Below are 16186 nucleotides of genomic sequence, written 5' to 3' on the forward strand. Positions count from 1 at the left end.
TGCTGAATTTTCCTGCTCCAGAGGCTTGTTCAGCCTGCAGCTCTTCAGTGCAGGAATTCAGCATCCCAGGGCTCATTAACATTCAGAACACCTTAACAAGCCAAGTCTCTGGGTATAATGTGATGTAATTTCCAAATCTTTTGTGGTTAATTGAACATATTTCATAAGTGCATTCAAAGTGAAGATATTATATTTACAAAGATAATGAGAAATTTCTTTTTTTAGGTCCTGTTTAGGTTTTTTTCCCCTGTTCATTCATTGACATGTGCAATCTCCAATTGACACCGAATCCAATATCACCTCATGCAGTTTGAATAGATATGAAAATCAAGACCCTTCATGGCTGACAATCAATCAGACTCTGTCCCTACCCCCACCCCACCATTTTCCCCATCCAAGCCCTGGCACTCAGAGCAGCCTTATGCAAATCTGAGCTCCCTTCAGCCCAGGCTGCACCTGCAGCCTACAGCTCCTTGGCTTCAACTCCCACCTGTTTTTTTTGAAGAAGGAGCTGCCCGAGACACAGAGGGATGTTCATTTTTTGTCAGCCAACAAAGCCAAGGGGAGGCACAGCTCCATCAAATGCAAAAGTCATTCCTCTGCTGGGCTCTGCCCTGCCTCTGATCCCCACAGCCTGTCCTGTTTCCTTCATCCCTCCTTTACCAGGCTCTTTCTGGGACAAGGGAGCTCTGCTCTGGCTATGGAAGGAGGTGCAATGCCACCACTGGAGTGGGAACCACAACTCATCAGGTTTGTGTCCTTTGGGAGTCAGGAACTGGTGGCACTCAGAGTTTCTCTTCATGGCACACATAAAAATGTGAATATGATAAAATTTATTATAAACCAAAACCCTTCCCTCTTCTCCATGTGACGTTTCAGAAACATATGATATGTCCACCATCCACAAGGGATTTCCATACAAGAAGGATTTTAGACAAAGAAAACTTAGTTGTAGTCTTATGTCACTCTTGCTCCAGTCTGAAACAGGGCCCAGCATGGTGCCGGGATCATCAGAGAGCTGAGGTGTGTGCTGGAATTCAATGCCCTCCCCATCCTGCAGCAGCCCTGCATTTCCCTCCTGCAGCCTTGCTTCTCCAGCACAGCCATGGAGGCTCTTTGGGCTCTGGACTGTTCCTGCAGCCCCCAAGGGCAGCTGAGCTCTGCCTTTGGCACAGTCAGGCCTGGCCAGTGCAGGCCATGCTCAGCAATTGCTTGTGTGTGCCTGGCCTTGCTGTCAGCCCTGGCAGCGGCTGCGTGGCCCCTTTGTGGCCCTGTGCTGGCCCAGCCATGGTGGCCCAGCCCCTGTGCAGGCCCAGCCCAGGCCAGGAGCATTGTGGCTGGGAACGGCCCCTGTGCCATGGTGCCCACAGCAGCCTTGGGGCTCTGTGCCCCATGGCCTCCCTGCTGGGCAGCCTCTGCCAGCTCCAGCAGAGCCCCTGGCACCTGTGGGGCTGCACAGACAGCCCTGCCCTGGGCTCTGTCAGCCTCTGGGCCAGCAGAGAGGCAGCCAGGGCTGGCCATGGCTGGGAACAGGCCTTGAGCCCTGCAGGAGGATGGAGCTGGACCACAGCCAAACTCAGCCCAGGCCAAAGCTGGGCTCAGCAGCCAGGGCTGCCAGTGCATGGGCACAGAGGCTGGTACTGACAAATGTCCTGGGCCCCCTCCCTGCTCTGTCCATGCCACCAAGGGCACAGAGCAGCCTCCTCTCTGGGCCACTTGCCTGTTTGCAATGCCTTGCACAGGCACTGGCCCTGCCCCACAAGGCCTGGCCTGAGTCCTGCCCCTGCACGCTCAGCCAGGCTGAGATGGACACTGATGGTTTCTGGGCCAGGCTCTCTGAGCCCAGCCCAGCTCTCTGCAAGCTCTGCCAGCTGCCCTGAGCTCTGGGCAGCACCAAGGGCCTCTCCCCAGCCCAGCCCAGCCCAGCCGGCTCTGGCCCCACAGCTCTGCTCAGGCCAGGCTGCTCTGGGCCCTGCCCCACGGCCTCAGCCCCTGGCAAGGGCACAGCCAGGACTCAGCCCAAGCCATGGGGGAAGGGGCTTGGCCAAGGCCAAAGGAGGCTCCCTGGCTGCCCTGCTCCCCTCTGCCTGAGGTGCTGAGAGCTCTGCAGCCCCTGCTACCATCCCATCTGCTCAGGGCAAGACGAGAGCCCCGGCCTTGGGGCCCTCAAGAGCTGCTCCTACTCCAGGCCTAGGGCCCATGCCAAAGCTGGGGCAGCCACAAAGCTGTGCCCATTTCTGTTCATTGCTGCTCTGATGGGCATGGATCCTCAGCCACTTGTTGTTTGATGATGAATTTTAATACTCCAGCGGCCTCTTCATTCTTGAGATCCTCAGTTATGGAATTCAGTAAAAAAGGGTCATAAAAATTTGTTCTAAAACACCCAAAGAATAAAAGCCTCAAGGAGTTATCGAAATGTTCAATTCTACTGTGGTTAACTGAAAAAATTTCAGAAGTGTATTCAAAGTGAATGTACACTACTGAGAACAATGCAGAGAGAATTGTTTTGTCCTCTTTTTTTTTTCCTGTTTATAGATTGATGTCAGCAATGTCCAGTTGATATGGACCCCCAGCACCTTCTAATGCAGCCTGAAGAGAAAGGAAAATCAAGACTCTTCATGGCTGACAATCAATCAGACTTGGTCCCTACCCCTGCTCAACATTTTCTCTCATCCAACCCCTGACATTCCTATGAATCAGGAATAGTGTGGCCAGCAGGAGCAGGGCAGTGAATCTTCCACTGTGCTCAGCACTGCTTGGGCAGCTCGTCAAGTTCTGTCCGATTCCAGTCCCCCTGAAATGGGCAATAGAAAAAATTTTGTAGCAGGAAGAGTAACGAAAGCAAAGCCGAAGCCAAGGAAATGCTCAGGGCAATTTGGGGGTGGCTCTCAGGCAGCCCTGGCTCTGAGCAACAGCATCTGCAGTGGGACAGGAAACTCCCAGCTGATGGGAACAAACTTTCTGGCTGACTGCAGAGGCCCGGACAAAGCTGAGTGGTTTCCCTGGAGTCCCCCAGCCCTTGCGGGCCCCAGGGGCTGATGGCATTTGTGCTCCCTCAGGTTCATGTCCCCACACCAACAGCATGGGGGTGCTCCCCCTGCTGTGTGCAATGCAAACAGGGGCTGCTGAGCCAGTGCTGCCGTGTCTGTGCCTGCAAGGATGGGGCACCTGTGTGAGCTGGGGGAGAGGCCAGGGCTGCAGAGGGGGGATGTTGTTGGCAGCTCCACCAGGACGCTCTGGGACGCTGCCCTGGGCTGTCCAGAGCACTGGGGATGGATCAGCCCCAGGGCCCTTGCAGAGCCCCAGCCATGCTGTTTGCCCCCAGCCTGCCCACGGCCAGCCTGGGGCTGCTCACGGGGCTTTTCTGTGCTGAGCATTGGCCTGGGTGTGTTCTTGAGAGAGCCTGGGCAAGCAGCCTGGAGCCCCCAGGGCCCTGGCCTGAGGCGTCAGCGCTGCCCCAGCAGTGCCCATGGCCTGTCCCTGCTGCAGCCCCGGCACTGCCACCCCCAGGGCTGTGCCCGGCCCCGAGAGCACTCAGGCCCTACAGCAACACCAGGGCCACCAGGGCAGCAGGGCAGGGCCATGGCAGCAGCACTGGCAACACCAAGTGTTGCTGCTGCTGGGCACAGCTGCTGGGCCAGCCCTGATCTGCCCCCAGCTCTGCACACAGACATTGCTGCTGCAGCTCCAGAGAAGGCAACATAACGGGATCTCCCATGACAACTCTACTAGGACATCCTTTATCTCCTTTAAAGCCACCAAGAGACCAGCTCCTCATTGACACAGTCTGAGGCCACAGTGAATTTTGGAGAAGTAAAAGAAGAAATTGCAGAAAAAATGGCCTTGGTTTAGGGAGAATATTAAAAAATGAAAACAGAACAACAACAACAAAAAAAAAACAATCCAACAACAAGTACCAAACATTACTTTTATTTCAAGACATATGCAGATATTGGCAACCAGTTTAATGTTTCCTAAATGGTCCACTCATCAGTGTCCACACTGCAGCCTTGAGCTCCTGGTTCCTCAGGCTGTAGATGAGGGGGTTCAGGGCTGGAGGCACCACCGAGTACAGAACTGACAGGCCCAGATCCAGGGATGGGGAGGACATGGAGTGGGGCTTCAGGTAGGCAAACGTGCCAGTGCTGATAAACACGGATAGCACAGCCAGGTGAGGGAGGCAGGTTGAAAAGGCTTTGTACTGTCCCTGCTCAGAGGGGATCCTTAGCACAGCCCTGAAGATTTGCACATAGGAGAAAACAATGAACACAAAACAGCCAAATACCAAACAGGCACTGACAGCAAGAAGTCCCAATTCCCTGAGTTGGGATTTGGAGCAGGAGAGCTTGAGGATGTGAGGGATTTCACAGAAGAACTGGCCCAGGGCATTGCCATGGCATAGGGGCAGGGAAAATGTATTGGCTGTGTGCATGAGAGCATAGAGAAAGCCACTGGCCCAGGCAGCTGCTGCCATGTAGGCACAAGCTCTGCTGCCCAGGAGGGTCCCGTAGTGCAGGGGTTTGCAGATGGACACATAGCGGTCGTAGCACATCACGGTCAGCAGATAAAACTCAGCTCCAATGAAGAACATAAAGAAAAAGAGCTGTGCAGCACACCCAGTGTAGGAGATGTTCCTGGTGTCCCAGAGGGAATTGTGCATGGCTTTGGGGACAGTGGTGCAGATGGAGCCCAGGTCAGTGAGGGCCAGGTTGAGCAGGAAGAAGAACAAGGGTGTGTGCAGGTGGTGGCTGCAGGCTACGGCACTGATGATGAGGCCGTTGCCCAGGAGGGCGGCCAGGGAGATGCCCAGCAAGAGGCAGAAGTGCAGGAGCTGCACCTGCCGCGTGTCTGCCAATGCCAGGAGGAGGAAGTGGCTGATGGAGCTGCTGTTGGACATTTTCTGTGTCTTGGCATGTGGATCTGTAAGAAAGGTATTCATGGAATACTTGTGTTTGGAGATGACTTTAAATATCGCAGCACAGCCTGGGGTCAATTTCCTGCCTCTGCCTGCCCCGGGCTCTGCTGCCTGGAGCTGTCCCTGCCAGCAGCTGCTCCCCTGTGCCCAGGGCTGGGCCCTGCCAGTGCTGCCAGAGCCCAGCCCAGCCCTGGGGGCTCAGCTCCGCCCTGCAGACCCCTCCCAGCTCAGACACTGCCCAGGGGCAGATCTGGCTCTGCAGGCTCTGATGGCAACATCAGTGCAACCCTGAGGAGGCTGGAAAACTGACATTGACACTGCCTATGAGGGGTCCTGTGCTGATTTCTGTCACTGCCTGCTTTATTCAGAGCTAATTTTTTTTTATTTTTTCTAAACATGAACCGAGAGATGAATATCTACGTGCAATTTTCCATCCCAGCAACCCAACGCAGTAGGTTAATAAATTTTTCCCTTTTATGCAGCCCCTGCCTTGCTGTGCTCCCTGTATAAACTACTTGGAAATGTTCTGCAGTTTAATGCCATGCTGGGAGCAGTCCTGAACAAAGCATCCTCCCCACACAAGGAGAACACTTCCAAGCCTTACCAGCTGTCTCCTCCCACCCAGACCTTGTCCCCCAGTGCTGGGAGCAGCTGCCAGGGCCGGCTGAGAGCTGTCCCTGGCAGGCAGCAGAGTCCCTGCCCCAGCACAGCGCCCTAGGCTGCAGGACCCTGCTCTGCACGACAGCCCTGGGCACCCCTGGCTGCTCTGCATAAGAGACAATCAGAGAATGTACTCACAGGGTCTGCAGGCATTGGGATGTTCCAGCTTTAGGAGATGGCTCCAGGAGCTGCAGCTGCATTGTCCTGCAGCCAGAGGTTCCTGTGCCAAGGGCTGGCAGTGATTCTGCCCCAGGCACTTCTCAGCCCCTTCCCAGCCCTGACTGATTGAAGCTCTCTGTGCCTCTGTGCTGTGCCCGGGGTGGCTGCAGGCAGTGCCCCAGCCCGGCTGGGCTGGCAGAAGAGCTGCTCATCAAGAGAAATGTGCTTTTGAATCTCCTCTTGGTTACCAAGAGCTGCCTCTGTGCCAGGAGCCCAGCCCAGCTCAGCAGCACAGACACAGCACAAGGACTTTAATGAGCCTCTGGGGCTTTGTGCTCAGGCCCTGGACATCAGTCCCTGAGAGGGAGCTGAAGAAACCTCTCCAGAACTCCAAGGCAGAATCCAACTCCAAAGTTTCTTGGACTTTTAATGGGTCCCACTGAGGGACGTGACTGAGAAAGTGTCCCCAGGCCCCAGGCAGAGCAGAGAACTGGAGGCAGTGATGACAGGTGGGGACAAAGAGAAGCCAAGTCTTGGTGCCCTGGGGCACAGCAGGGTCTGTGCCACCAAGGGCTGTGAGGAGACACCTTGTCCTGAGGCCCTGGGGCCTCCTGGAACAGCCCCAGCCAGGCTGGGCACTGTCAGCCCCTTGTCCTCCCCTCAGCACCCCCCCCCCTAGACCTCATCCCAGTGGGCTCAAGGATCTGCTGGAAGGAGTCCCTGGGGAGCCTTGCTCAGCAATGGCCCTGGGTGCTCCTGAATGCTCCCAGGGACTGCAGGTCTTTCAAAGAAATTTAGGTTTGGCTTTTGCCTTGGAGTCTCTGAGAGGTTTGTGCAATCATGGCCTCCAATTTTCTGCTATAATTATTCCCTAGAGAGGCTTTCTCAGTAAGAACACTCAATGGGGCTCATTATTACTACAGGGTACTTCAGTTATTTTAAGGTACTTGGTGTTTCCCTTTTGATACACACTGTGTGAGAGGTTTTACAATCATGGCTCCAGTTATCTGCTTTAATGAGTCCCTGGAGAGCTTTGTATTGACTCTCAGTGGGGCTCATTAATGCCTTGAGATACTCAAGGTTTTTAAGGTACTTTATGGATTTAAGTATACTTTTAGGTACTTTTAAGGAATTTTCTTTCCAAAATTGAGTGTCTGAGAGGTTTGTGTGCCATCCTGGCCTCCAATTCTGTTGTCCAAGGTGTCCATGAGCAGCCTGTGTTGGATATCTTTCCCCTTTTCTGTTTTACAACAAAGATGGAACTTAAAGAATTTTGTAAGTCTTTCTAAAAGCATACAAACAAACATTGGACAATTAACAATACAACAACAGCAAAGAAAATTAAATGTCCTTTTTTAGCTAGACATCATCCAACCCTTTAGTCCCTTGGATTGGAAGAGTTTATTAAACCAGGTGTTGTTTTCCACTTGAAGCTTCTTGAACTCTTCCTTCAGTACCTGAATGCTCTTGTGGATTTTCTCGCTGTGGATGGAGAGGTTCATGCCACACATGCCCTCAGAGTCTACACAGCCATGCCCATGTGCCCAGAGTAAAAACTCTATCACTGTTCTGTAAGGTGGCATGTCTGATGGTCTCTATGTCTGAGAGCAGGCCACTCAGTGTGAGGGAGGTAGCATTGGTTTGCTTACTTAACAGGCACCCAAGATGGTCTGATTGTCCTAAAGGTTTAGCTGCAGCCACCCAAAGTATTTCAAATTGAGGATGCTACCATCTGATACCTGGATTAGAGCTTGCAAAGCCATCTCTTTGATATCATCCAATACTTCTCTGGGGATACCTGCTGCTTGATCATCTGGTAGGCTGTTGTCCTTCTCCAGCTAGATGGTTGATTGTCAATTCTGCCCTTACCACATTATTAGCATAGTCATTGCTATTAGCAGAATAAACACTTCCATCCCTCTTCCCACAGGGTGTATTCTGTAAATGACAACAACATAATATATTTTAAATCATCGGTGTTTGAGAAATGTGCTGTAAACATGGCCTTCATTATGTCATTAAAGCAAGGTAAGTTCTTCCTATGGTCTTTAGATACAAAGATCCTTGATTTCCCTGCAAACCAGTGGCTGATACCTGGGATTCTGCCCCCTGTTTTCATAACATGCGGGGCCTATGAGGAATTTTGGGGCTATTTGCCAGTCTCCTTCCTTAATTGGTGGCATGGTCCAGGGTGAAGAGGGAATGATTGACAGTGAGGGCAGGACCCGCAGTTGTGGGGGTGGAGTCTGGAGCTTTTTTCAGGGCAGAGGCAAAAGTTGTGGTAGCAGGAAGTGAAGGAGCCAAGATGGAGGGACGGTGGTCAGGCTCCTGAGCCATATTTTGGCTCGTTCTGTCTTGAGTCTCCAGGGCATGATGCTCCAAGACAGCATGGCCATTGCCATCTTGGACCATCATTAAAGGTTTGAGAAAGGCAGGTTTGAGGGGAGTTCCCGAGTTAGGAGTTACCAACGGAATGAGTTTTTAACACATTGCTTGCTGGTCAGGCGTGGTGTAGACGATGGGGAGCACGCAGGGTGCAATGGGGTCCCTTTTGATCAAAAATTGTACAGTTTAACTCCCACTGAGTACCCAAAATTTAGTGGTATGGATTTCATCAGCAGAGGCATCTGGAAAATTGTTAATGATCCACCTCATGAATGATTTTAATTTGTTCTTTGAAAATATTTTGTCATGATCAGTGAGAATTAAAGCATCCATACATGCTCCTTTCTACTTTGAACATCTGGCTTTCCATTTTTCTCTTTCTCTGCCTTGTGGGGAAGAGCCACAGGAACACTCCAAATTAATTATGGGACATGGGTGCATACTGTAAAAACACAGTGACTAAATGGGCAATGAACGTCTTGCATTTCCACAATCCCACCTGCAATCATATGCAGGTGAAACCGTCATTGTCCCTGCTGATCTTGGCCAAGGTCCCTTGAGGCAAAGATGAATCTGCCAAACCTGACACAATCCAAAATCCCAGAGAGCTTTGACCTATCCATCAGCTAACCCCAGCTCACTTGACTGACACAGGGAGCCCTGAATGTCATGGTGCCTGTTCGGGCGCCAAATGTCCCAATGAGGGTGGCTGCAATAAACCTCTCTGGTTCCCTGACTTCAGGGCGAGGGTGGTGAAAATGAAAAGGAGCAGGATCAATGGGGTTGTTTAAAAGGAACTTTAATAACAGGGTGAAAAACAATAAACATGGAGAAGTCCAACACAGTACAAGGGGCAGGATCCTAAAACCTGAGTCAAGGAGGAAGCAACAACATAGCTACTTGGGGCTTGAAAACTAGTACAATAACATGTAGAAGAAATAAGTAATCAATAAACCGATAGGGGAGTAGAACTTGGCAACTTCGTATAACAACACTAAAGCCTTGTGGGGGACTTCTCAAGCTCACCCTAAGTTAAAAAAATGACTCCTAGGACTTGAAACTCACACCCAGTTCTTCTGGGGTAAAATCTGGCTGACTCTGAGTTACAGCTGGGACAACTCTCACATTGCTGATTTACAATGGTCCCTTGGGACCATGCAGCCCAACAGAGCCACAATGATGTCCTTGGTTCCACGAGGCTCCACAGTGCCACAATGTCCCTTGGATCCATGGTGCTCTACAGTTTCACAATGGCCCCTTCATTTCACAAGGCTCCCAAATGTCATATTGGTCTCTATAGGAAGGAAACCACGGAGCCCCCAGGTTTCAGCAGCTGATGAGTGGAAACCACCAGAGGCCAAGGCAAGCCTGACCTGTCTGTCCTGGCGGGTTTGCTTGGACCAACCCTTGGATATTTGAAATTATGAATGTGGGATCTTAATTTCAGATATTTGTGCCTGGAGAAGATGGATGTTTTTCTTCCGTAAAAAGAAAAGCACAGAGCCCTTTCCAGTATTTGCAAAACAGGTAAGTACTGGCACTCAGGAATCAAAGACCAGCCAGACCTGTCTGTCCTGGCAACTTTTGTCTGTCAGTAATCCTTGGATACACAGAAATTTGGAGGTGGAATCCAAGTTTTGGCCATGGATACCTGGAAAAGATGGACAGTTCTTTTCTATACAAAGGAAAGCCCAGAGCCTCAGTGTTTCAGGGGCAGATGGGAGTGGCCTTCCACATTCCAAGGTTGGCCAGACCTATCAGGTGAAACCTGGGAGTCCATGCCAGCCACACCTATTTCATGTTGCCTTGGTTCCACAGGGTCCTGCAGTGTCACAATGGTTCTCTTGCTTCCATGATGCCCTCTGGTGTCATAAAGGCCCCTTGGTTACACAAGCCTTTAAGGATCTAAATGCTGTCCATGGTTCCAAAAGCCCAGGCTATCATGATCATCTATTGGTTCCATGAAGCTCCTCTGTGTCACCATGGCCCCTTGGTTCCATGGGCTCCAGTGGTACCACAATGATCCCCGTGGCTCCACAAGTTCCCATAGTGTCATAATGGCCCCTTCCCTCCTTGAGGCCCTGCAGGGTCACAATGACCCTCAGGTTCCGTGAGGCCCTGCACTGTCACAATGGTCACCATCATTCCATGGGGCTTGCAATGCCACAATTTTCTCCACGGATACACAGTGCCCTGCAGGATCACAATGACCCTTTGGCTCCATGAGGCCCTGAAATGCAACAATTGGCTCTTGGTTCCACAAAGCCCCATAGCTTCACATTGGCCCCTTGGGACCATGCGGCCCAAAAGAACCACAGTGATGTCCTTGGTTCCATGAGGCTCCAGTGTCACAACGGTCCCTTGGATCCGAGGTTCTCTGCAGTGTCACAAAGTTCCCTGCATTTCAGAAGACCTCAAAGTGTCACAATGGCCCCCATAGTTCCTCAAGGCTCCATAGTGTTATAATGGCCCCTTGGATCCATGGTACTCACAGTGTCACAATGATTCCCTTGGTTCCACAAGTTCCTAGAGTGTAACAATGCCCTTTGGCTCTACAATCCCCCACATTGTCACAATGGTCTCCATAGGAAGGAAACAACCGAGCACCGGGGCAGATGAGAGGCAGTCACCAGAGGCCGAGTCTCGTCACACTTGACTGTATTGGCAGATTTTGTTTGGGAGAAAGCCTTGCATATAGGGAATTTTAGAGGTGGAATCCTAATTTCAGGCATAGAAGCCTAGACGAGAAAGAGAGCTCTTTTCCATGGGAAGGAAAGCACAGAGCCCCAGTGCTTCACAGTCAGATGAGAAGTGGCCCTTGACATGTCAAATTCAGTGGGACCTGTCAAACAGCCCCCAGGAGGCCAAAGCAGGCAGACCTGTTCCATGGTTCCTTGATTTCATGGATCCCCACACTGTCACAGTATTCTCCTTGATTCCACGAAGTCTTGCAGTGTCACAATGGCTTCTTGGTTTCATGAGCCCCAACAGAGTCACAGGATTCCCTTGGCTGCATGCGGCCCTGCTGTGTCACAATGGCTCCTTGTTTCAATGGACCCCAGTGTTTGATTGTTGACCCTTGCATCCATACTGCCCCTGAGTTGCACAATGGTCTCCTTGATTCCATGAGGCACCATGAGGTCACAACTGACCCTTGATTCCATGAGGTTCTGTACTGTCATTGTGGTTGCTGTCAGAGGCTGGATGAGATCGATGTCCCGAGACACCTTGGGATGCTCGGAATGCCCATGTGGGGCCAGGGCCGGGTCAGGCCTTGGTTTGTGGTGGGGCAGAGCCCCGCCCCCAGCCCTGGCCTGGCAGAGCTGTCAATCACACAGTACGGGCAGTGCTAACATAGTTCTGTTTGGCTGAGCTGTCAATCAATCACACATCAGCCGCTGGTGCCTACCATGGCTCTGATTGGACATGCAACTGTCAGTCCCACTCCAGGGGCGGGCTCATGAAGGCTCAGGAAGTTAAAAGCTGGGGCACGAGGGCAGTCCAGGGTCTGGATCCTGCCTTCTCCTGTGGTTCCTCTCTGTGCGATGCTGGAAACCCAGCAGTTGGTACCTATGTGCGTGTTGTTCTATGGATCTTCTGTCTTTCTGTTGTTCTCTCTTTCTCCTCCTCCTTCTAATCCTACTTACCTGGAACATTTTTGGGCAACTTGAAATATTAAGGGTTAAGGGTTTTTATGTTAAATGTGTGGGAATCCAAGGCACAGGGAATATTTCTCTGTCTGCTCTGACGGGTCCTGACCCCCAGAGAAACACTGCCTTTCCACTTCACCCATGGAGAGGACTTGAATTTGAGATAGATTAGAATTTACCAAAGTGTGAAATAGGTAATAGAGAGTACTATACTATGTTCCTTGGGTGAGAAATTTAGGTTTTGGGGTTATTATTATGGTGTAGATAGGAGGCAAGATGGAGGAATTGGGATGTAGTCCGTGTCTTCTTCATCTGCTCTATTTTCCGCACTGTTGGTAGCACAAGGTGATTGGTCAAGGAAAGCACAGTGAAGAGGTTATGTGGACAGTCAAGGGATGAGTTATTGGTAGATAAGTAGAAATAATGCACCTTTCAAGTGTTTATTGGATGAGACAATGTTAAAAGAGCTTGAAACTGTATGTTTTGGGGCCATTTTGCAGTGCTTTTCCAGTTCACTGAGCCTGGTGTGGACAGCAATACAAAACTTTAGATAAGATAAAAATAAACAAGAAGCTGAAGACTGAAAAAGTCCCATGCATCTCTTTTTACCTGGCATAGAACTGCTACAGGAGGGATTCCCCCATCCAGGGATATTGGAATATATATCCCAATATAACCAGTTAGATGGTGCCTAGGCCAGTTCTGACCTTCGCTGCTGGGCCACAGGCAGCTCTGCGGTGTTATACCTCAAAGATACCTTGGCTGGCGGCAGAGTGCAGCGGGGCACAAGACAGGACTCCGTTCTCCTCAGGGGAGAGCTTCTGGCGATGGTGAAGAAAAGAAGGGAGCGGATTCTGCTAGAAAGTAGCCAGATGTTTATTCCATGAGCACAGATATGTCTGCACTGGGCTACTGCTGATAACAGAATGGCGCCACATGGTCTCATTCACATTTTAAGCTCAGGACAGGGGAAGGGGAGGGGACAGGTGAGTCACCAACCAGGTGAAGGGGCAGGGTCTCCAGGTACTAGGGTCACCTATCACACGACGCCTTGCTGGTATGTTAGCCTGATTGACAGGGCACACTCAGCGAGGGGCGAGGGGGAAGGGAGAAGGTAAAACAGGATATTGCAACACACCACAACATCTCCCCCTAGTTTTGTTTAAAAAGAAGAGGACTGTGTTTATGGTGCAGAATGATTCTACTGAGGCTTCTAGGTCATCCACTGGAGCACTGAGGGCTTCCAAATGGTAGACCTCAGGAGGGGGAGATGAGCTTGAGATTAACTTGAGAACCATGCGTCTGATTACTCCGAAAACAATGCTAAAAACTACAATAACTACAACTAAAATAAACAGCACTAAAATTACAGTTTTCAGAATAGATCCCAACCAGCCCGAGAGTCCCCAGCCATTGAAAAGTCCATTCAGCTCGTTGTCAGTTTCTCTGTTGATGTCTGAGAACCTTTATCGAGGTAGTCCATATGTGGTTTGGGCTGCGGTACTATGTAGGAGATTGCAGGTGGGATGATCACGAGTAGGACGAGAAGCAGGCTCAGTCTCATGATGTCTCGAGGCTACACACGAACAGTGGGATCTAAACTGGTACAAAAACTTGAGACAAACATATATTACAAACTATTCCAGATAGGAGGCTTAAATGGAATTTCCTCCAGAGAACGTGCGCGGCGTTTTCTTCTCCAGGCAGCGTGAGCAACCTGGGGTGCTTCTGCAGATTTCTCTGAGACTTTGGGAACATAGGGCTTTACCCATTTGGAAGGAACCCACCTTAAACCAGAGGGGGTGGATACACAGGCGTATCCACGTCCCCAAGTAACCAATTTGTAAGGTCCCACCATTTTCCAAGTCTCAGGGTCCTTTACTAAAACTGGAGGTTTTTCTTTCATCAACCTGTGACTGTTCCCCCCAAAGTGGCGTAGGATGGGTGGGTTCAGGCTGTCAAAAGAACAATTCAGAAAATTGATTGTGAATAGTGCCCTGGATAACCGGATGTGGGGAGGTTCTACCTTCAGAACCTGTTGTTGCTGGTCCAGGACCCTTTTAATATCACGGTGAGTTCTTTCTACAATGGCTTGACCTGTAGGGGAGTAGGGGATGCCAGTTTTGTGCTCTACTCCCCATTGCTGCAGGAAGCTCCCGAATTCCTTGGATTTATAAGCAGGCCCATTATCAGTTTTCAGCTCCTTGGGGATGCCCATGAAAGAAAAGGCCTGTAAGAGGTGCTTAATAGCATCAATAGATGATTCTCCTGTGTGGGCAGAAGCATAGACCGCTCCAGAAAAGGTATCTACACTAACATGAACATATTTCTGCCGTCCAAAAACCTGTATGTGTGTTACATCTGTTTGCCACAGTTCACAACTGTTCAGTCCCCTTGGGTTTGCTCCCGTACTCACTGTAGGGAGTGCATGTTGTTGGCAATTTGGGCACGTGGCCACAATCGCTTTGGCCTGTTCTCGAGTGATGTTAAACTGGCGAACCAGGCCAGGTGCATTTTGGTGGAAAAGCTGGTGGCTGATTTTTGCCTGTTCAAAAACATTTGGGAGAGTGGCCATCACTGCAGGCGCAGCAAGAGCATCTGCCCTTCTGTTGCCTTCAGCGATAAACCCTGGCAAGTCAGTGTGTGACCTGACATGCATCACATAAAAGGGTTGCTCTCGGTGAGTGACTAACTTTACCAGTTTTGAGAGCAATTCAAAAAGTGCAATGTTAGATACATCTTGCAGTATTGCTTGATCTGCTCTGGATACTACTCCTGCCACGTATGCAGAGTCTGTAATCAGATTAAATGGTTCTGAGAACCTTTCAAAAGCCCTAACAACCGCAGCCAATTCAGCAACCTGAGGTGAACCTTCCACCTCAGCAATGTCCGTCTCCCACTGCTGGGTTTGAGGATCCTTCCAAGTCATAACGGACTTGTGGGACCTCCCGGACGCATCTGTAAAGACAGTCAGAGCCCTTTTTAAAGGTCTCCTACTTAGAGCAGTTCTTAATTTTAAAGTAAATTGAACATCTTGTTCAAACAATTTGCAAGCGGGCCGTGCTACCGAAAATTGTCCTGAGTAGGAATCCAGAGCAAACTGCAACACTTCATTTTCTTGAAACAATTGTTCCAGTATTTTCATAGTATTTTGACCTGATTTTAACTCAACTGGAATGTGAATGCACTTAAAATCACATCCTGCTAACTCCCTGATCCGGGTCCTTGCTTTCCGGATCAGTTCTGCTATCAGCTCCTGAGGCTTTGTCAGCCTCTTGGACCTTTTGTGACTGAGGAAAACCCATTCTATGATCAAGAGAGAGTCCCTCTGGTCCCGGTCCTTTTTTGGTGTGTCCTTTGCCTTAGGTGTTTGTTTTTCCTCCCACTGGAAAATAATTCCATGGAGGTGTGGCAACTTACCTAGGATGATAAATTTGAATGGCAGATCAGGCCGGCATCGGTGGGCCTGTCTTGTGGACATTGCAATCTGAACCTTTTCTAGAGCTTTCCGTGCCTCTGGGGTAATAGACCTAGGAGCACCTGGGTCCTCTCCCCCTTTCAATAAATTGAAGAGAGGGGCAAGGTCTTCATTAGTCAGACCAAGCCATGGTCTTACCCAATTCAAAGACCCACACAACTTGTGGACATCCGCAAGGGTCTTGATCCTTGGATTGATTTCTAGTTTTTGAGGAACAATGGTCCTATTTCCAATTTCTAAGCCCAAATACTTCCAAGGTGGCATCTTTTGAATTTTCTGTTCCTGGAGCTCGAACCCTGCAACAATCAATGCATCGATCGTTAGGTCAAGCGCATGTGTGAGTAAATCATCATTGGGGGCACACACAAGGATATCATCCATATAATGGTAGATGATGGCCTTCTCTGCGGCTGCACGAACTGGGGAAAGCAGGGAAGAGACATACCACTGGCAGATAGCTGGAGATACCTTTAGGCCCTGAGGAAGAACGGTCCAATGGTACCTTTTCATAGGAGCTTCTGAATTGATAGAAGGGACAGAGAATGCCAAACGCGGTGCATCGTCAGGGTGCAATGGGATTTGGAAAAAACAATCTTTAATATCAATAACAGCTAATTTCCAATCTTGAGGAAGCATTGTTGGGGATGGCATACCAGGCTGGGGAGAACCCATATCTTCAATTACATTATTAATTTGTCGGAGGTCACAGAGAAGTCTCCACCTCTTTTTGTCAGCTTTTTGGATGACAAACACTGGAGAGTTCCATGGGGACATGGTCTCCACAATGTGGCCCTTTTTTAGTTGCTCTTCTACTAGTTCCTCAAGCACCTTTATTTTTTGTTTACTGAGTGGCCACTGTTTCACATCAACTGGTTCGTCTGTTTTCCACTTAAGTTTTTGGATGGGGCGCTGTTGTTTAATGACTGCTGCACAAAAATG

At 50.1% G+C, this 16186-nt stretch overlaps 1 protein-coding gene across 1 annotated transcript; it reads right to left on the bottom strand.

The window, feature by feature from the left end:
- Nucleotides 1-3964: 3964 nt before the first annotated feature.
- Nucleotides 3965-4897, bottom strand: LOC141727841 (olfactory receptor 14A16-like). Its single transcript, XM_074534126.1, has one exon. It carries the CDS (start codon nucleotides 4895-4897, stop codon nucleotides 3965-3967), a length of 933 nt encoding a protein of 310 aa, XP_074390227.1.
- Nucleotides 4898-16186: the final 11289 nt, after the last annotated feature.

The sequence above is a fragment of the Zonotrichia albicollis genome, unplaced genomic scaffold, assembly GCF_047830755.1.
Source record: "Zonotrichia albicollis isolate bZonAlb1 unplaced genomic scaffold, bZonAlb1.hap1 Scaffold_254, whole genome shotgun sequence".
In the NCBI taxonomy this organism is placed as follows: Eukaryota; Metazoa; Chordata; class Aves; order Passeriformes; family Passerellidae; genus Zonotrichia; species Zonotrichia albicollis.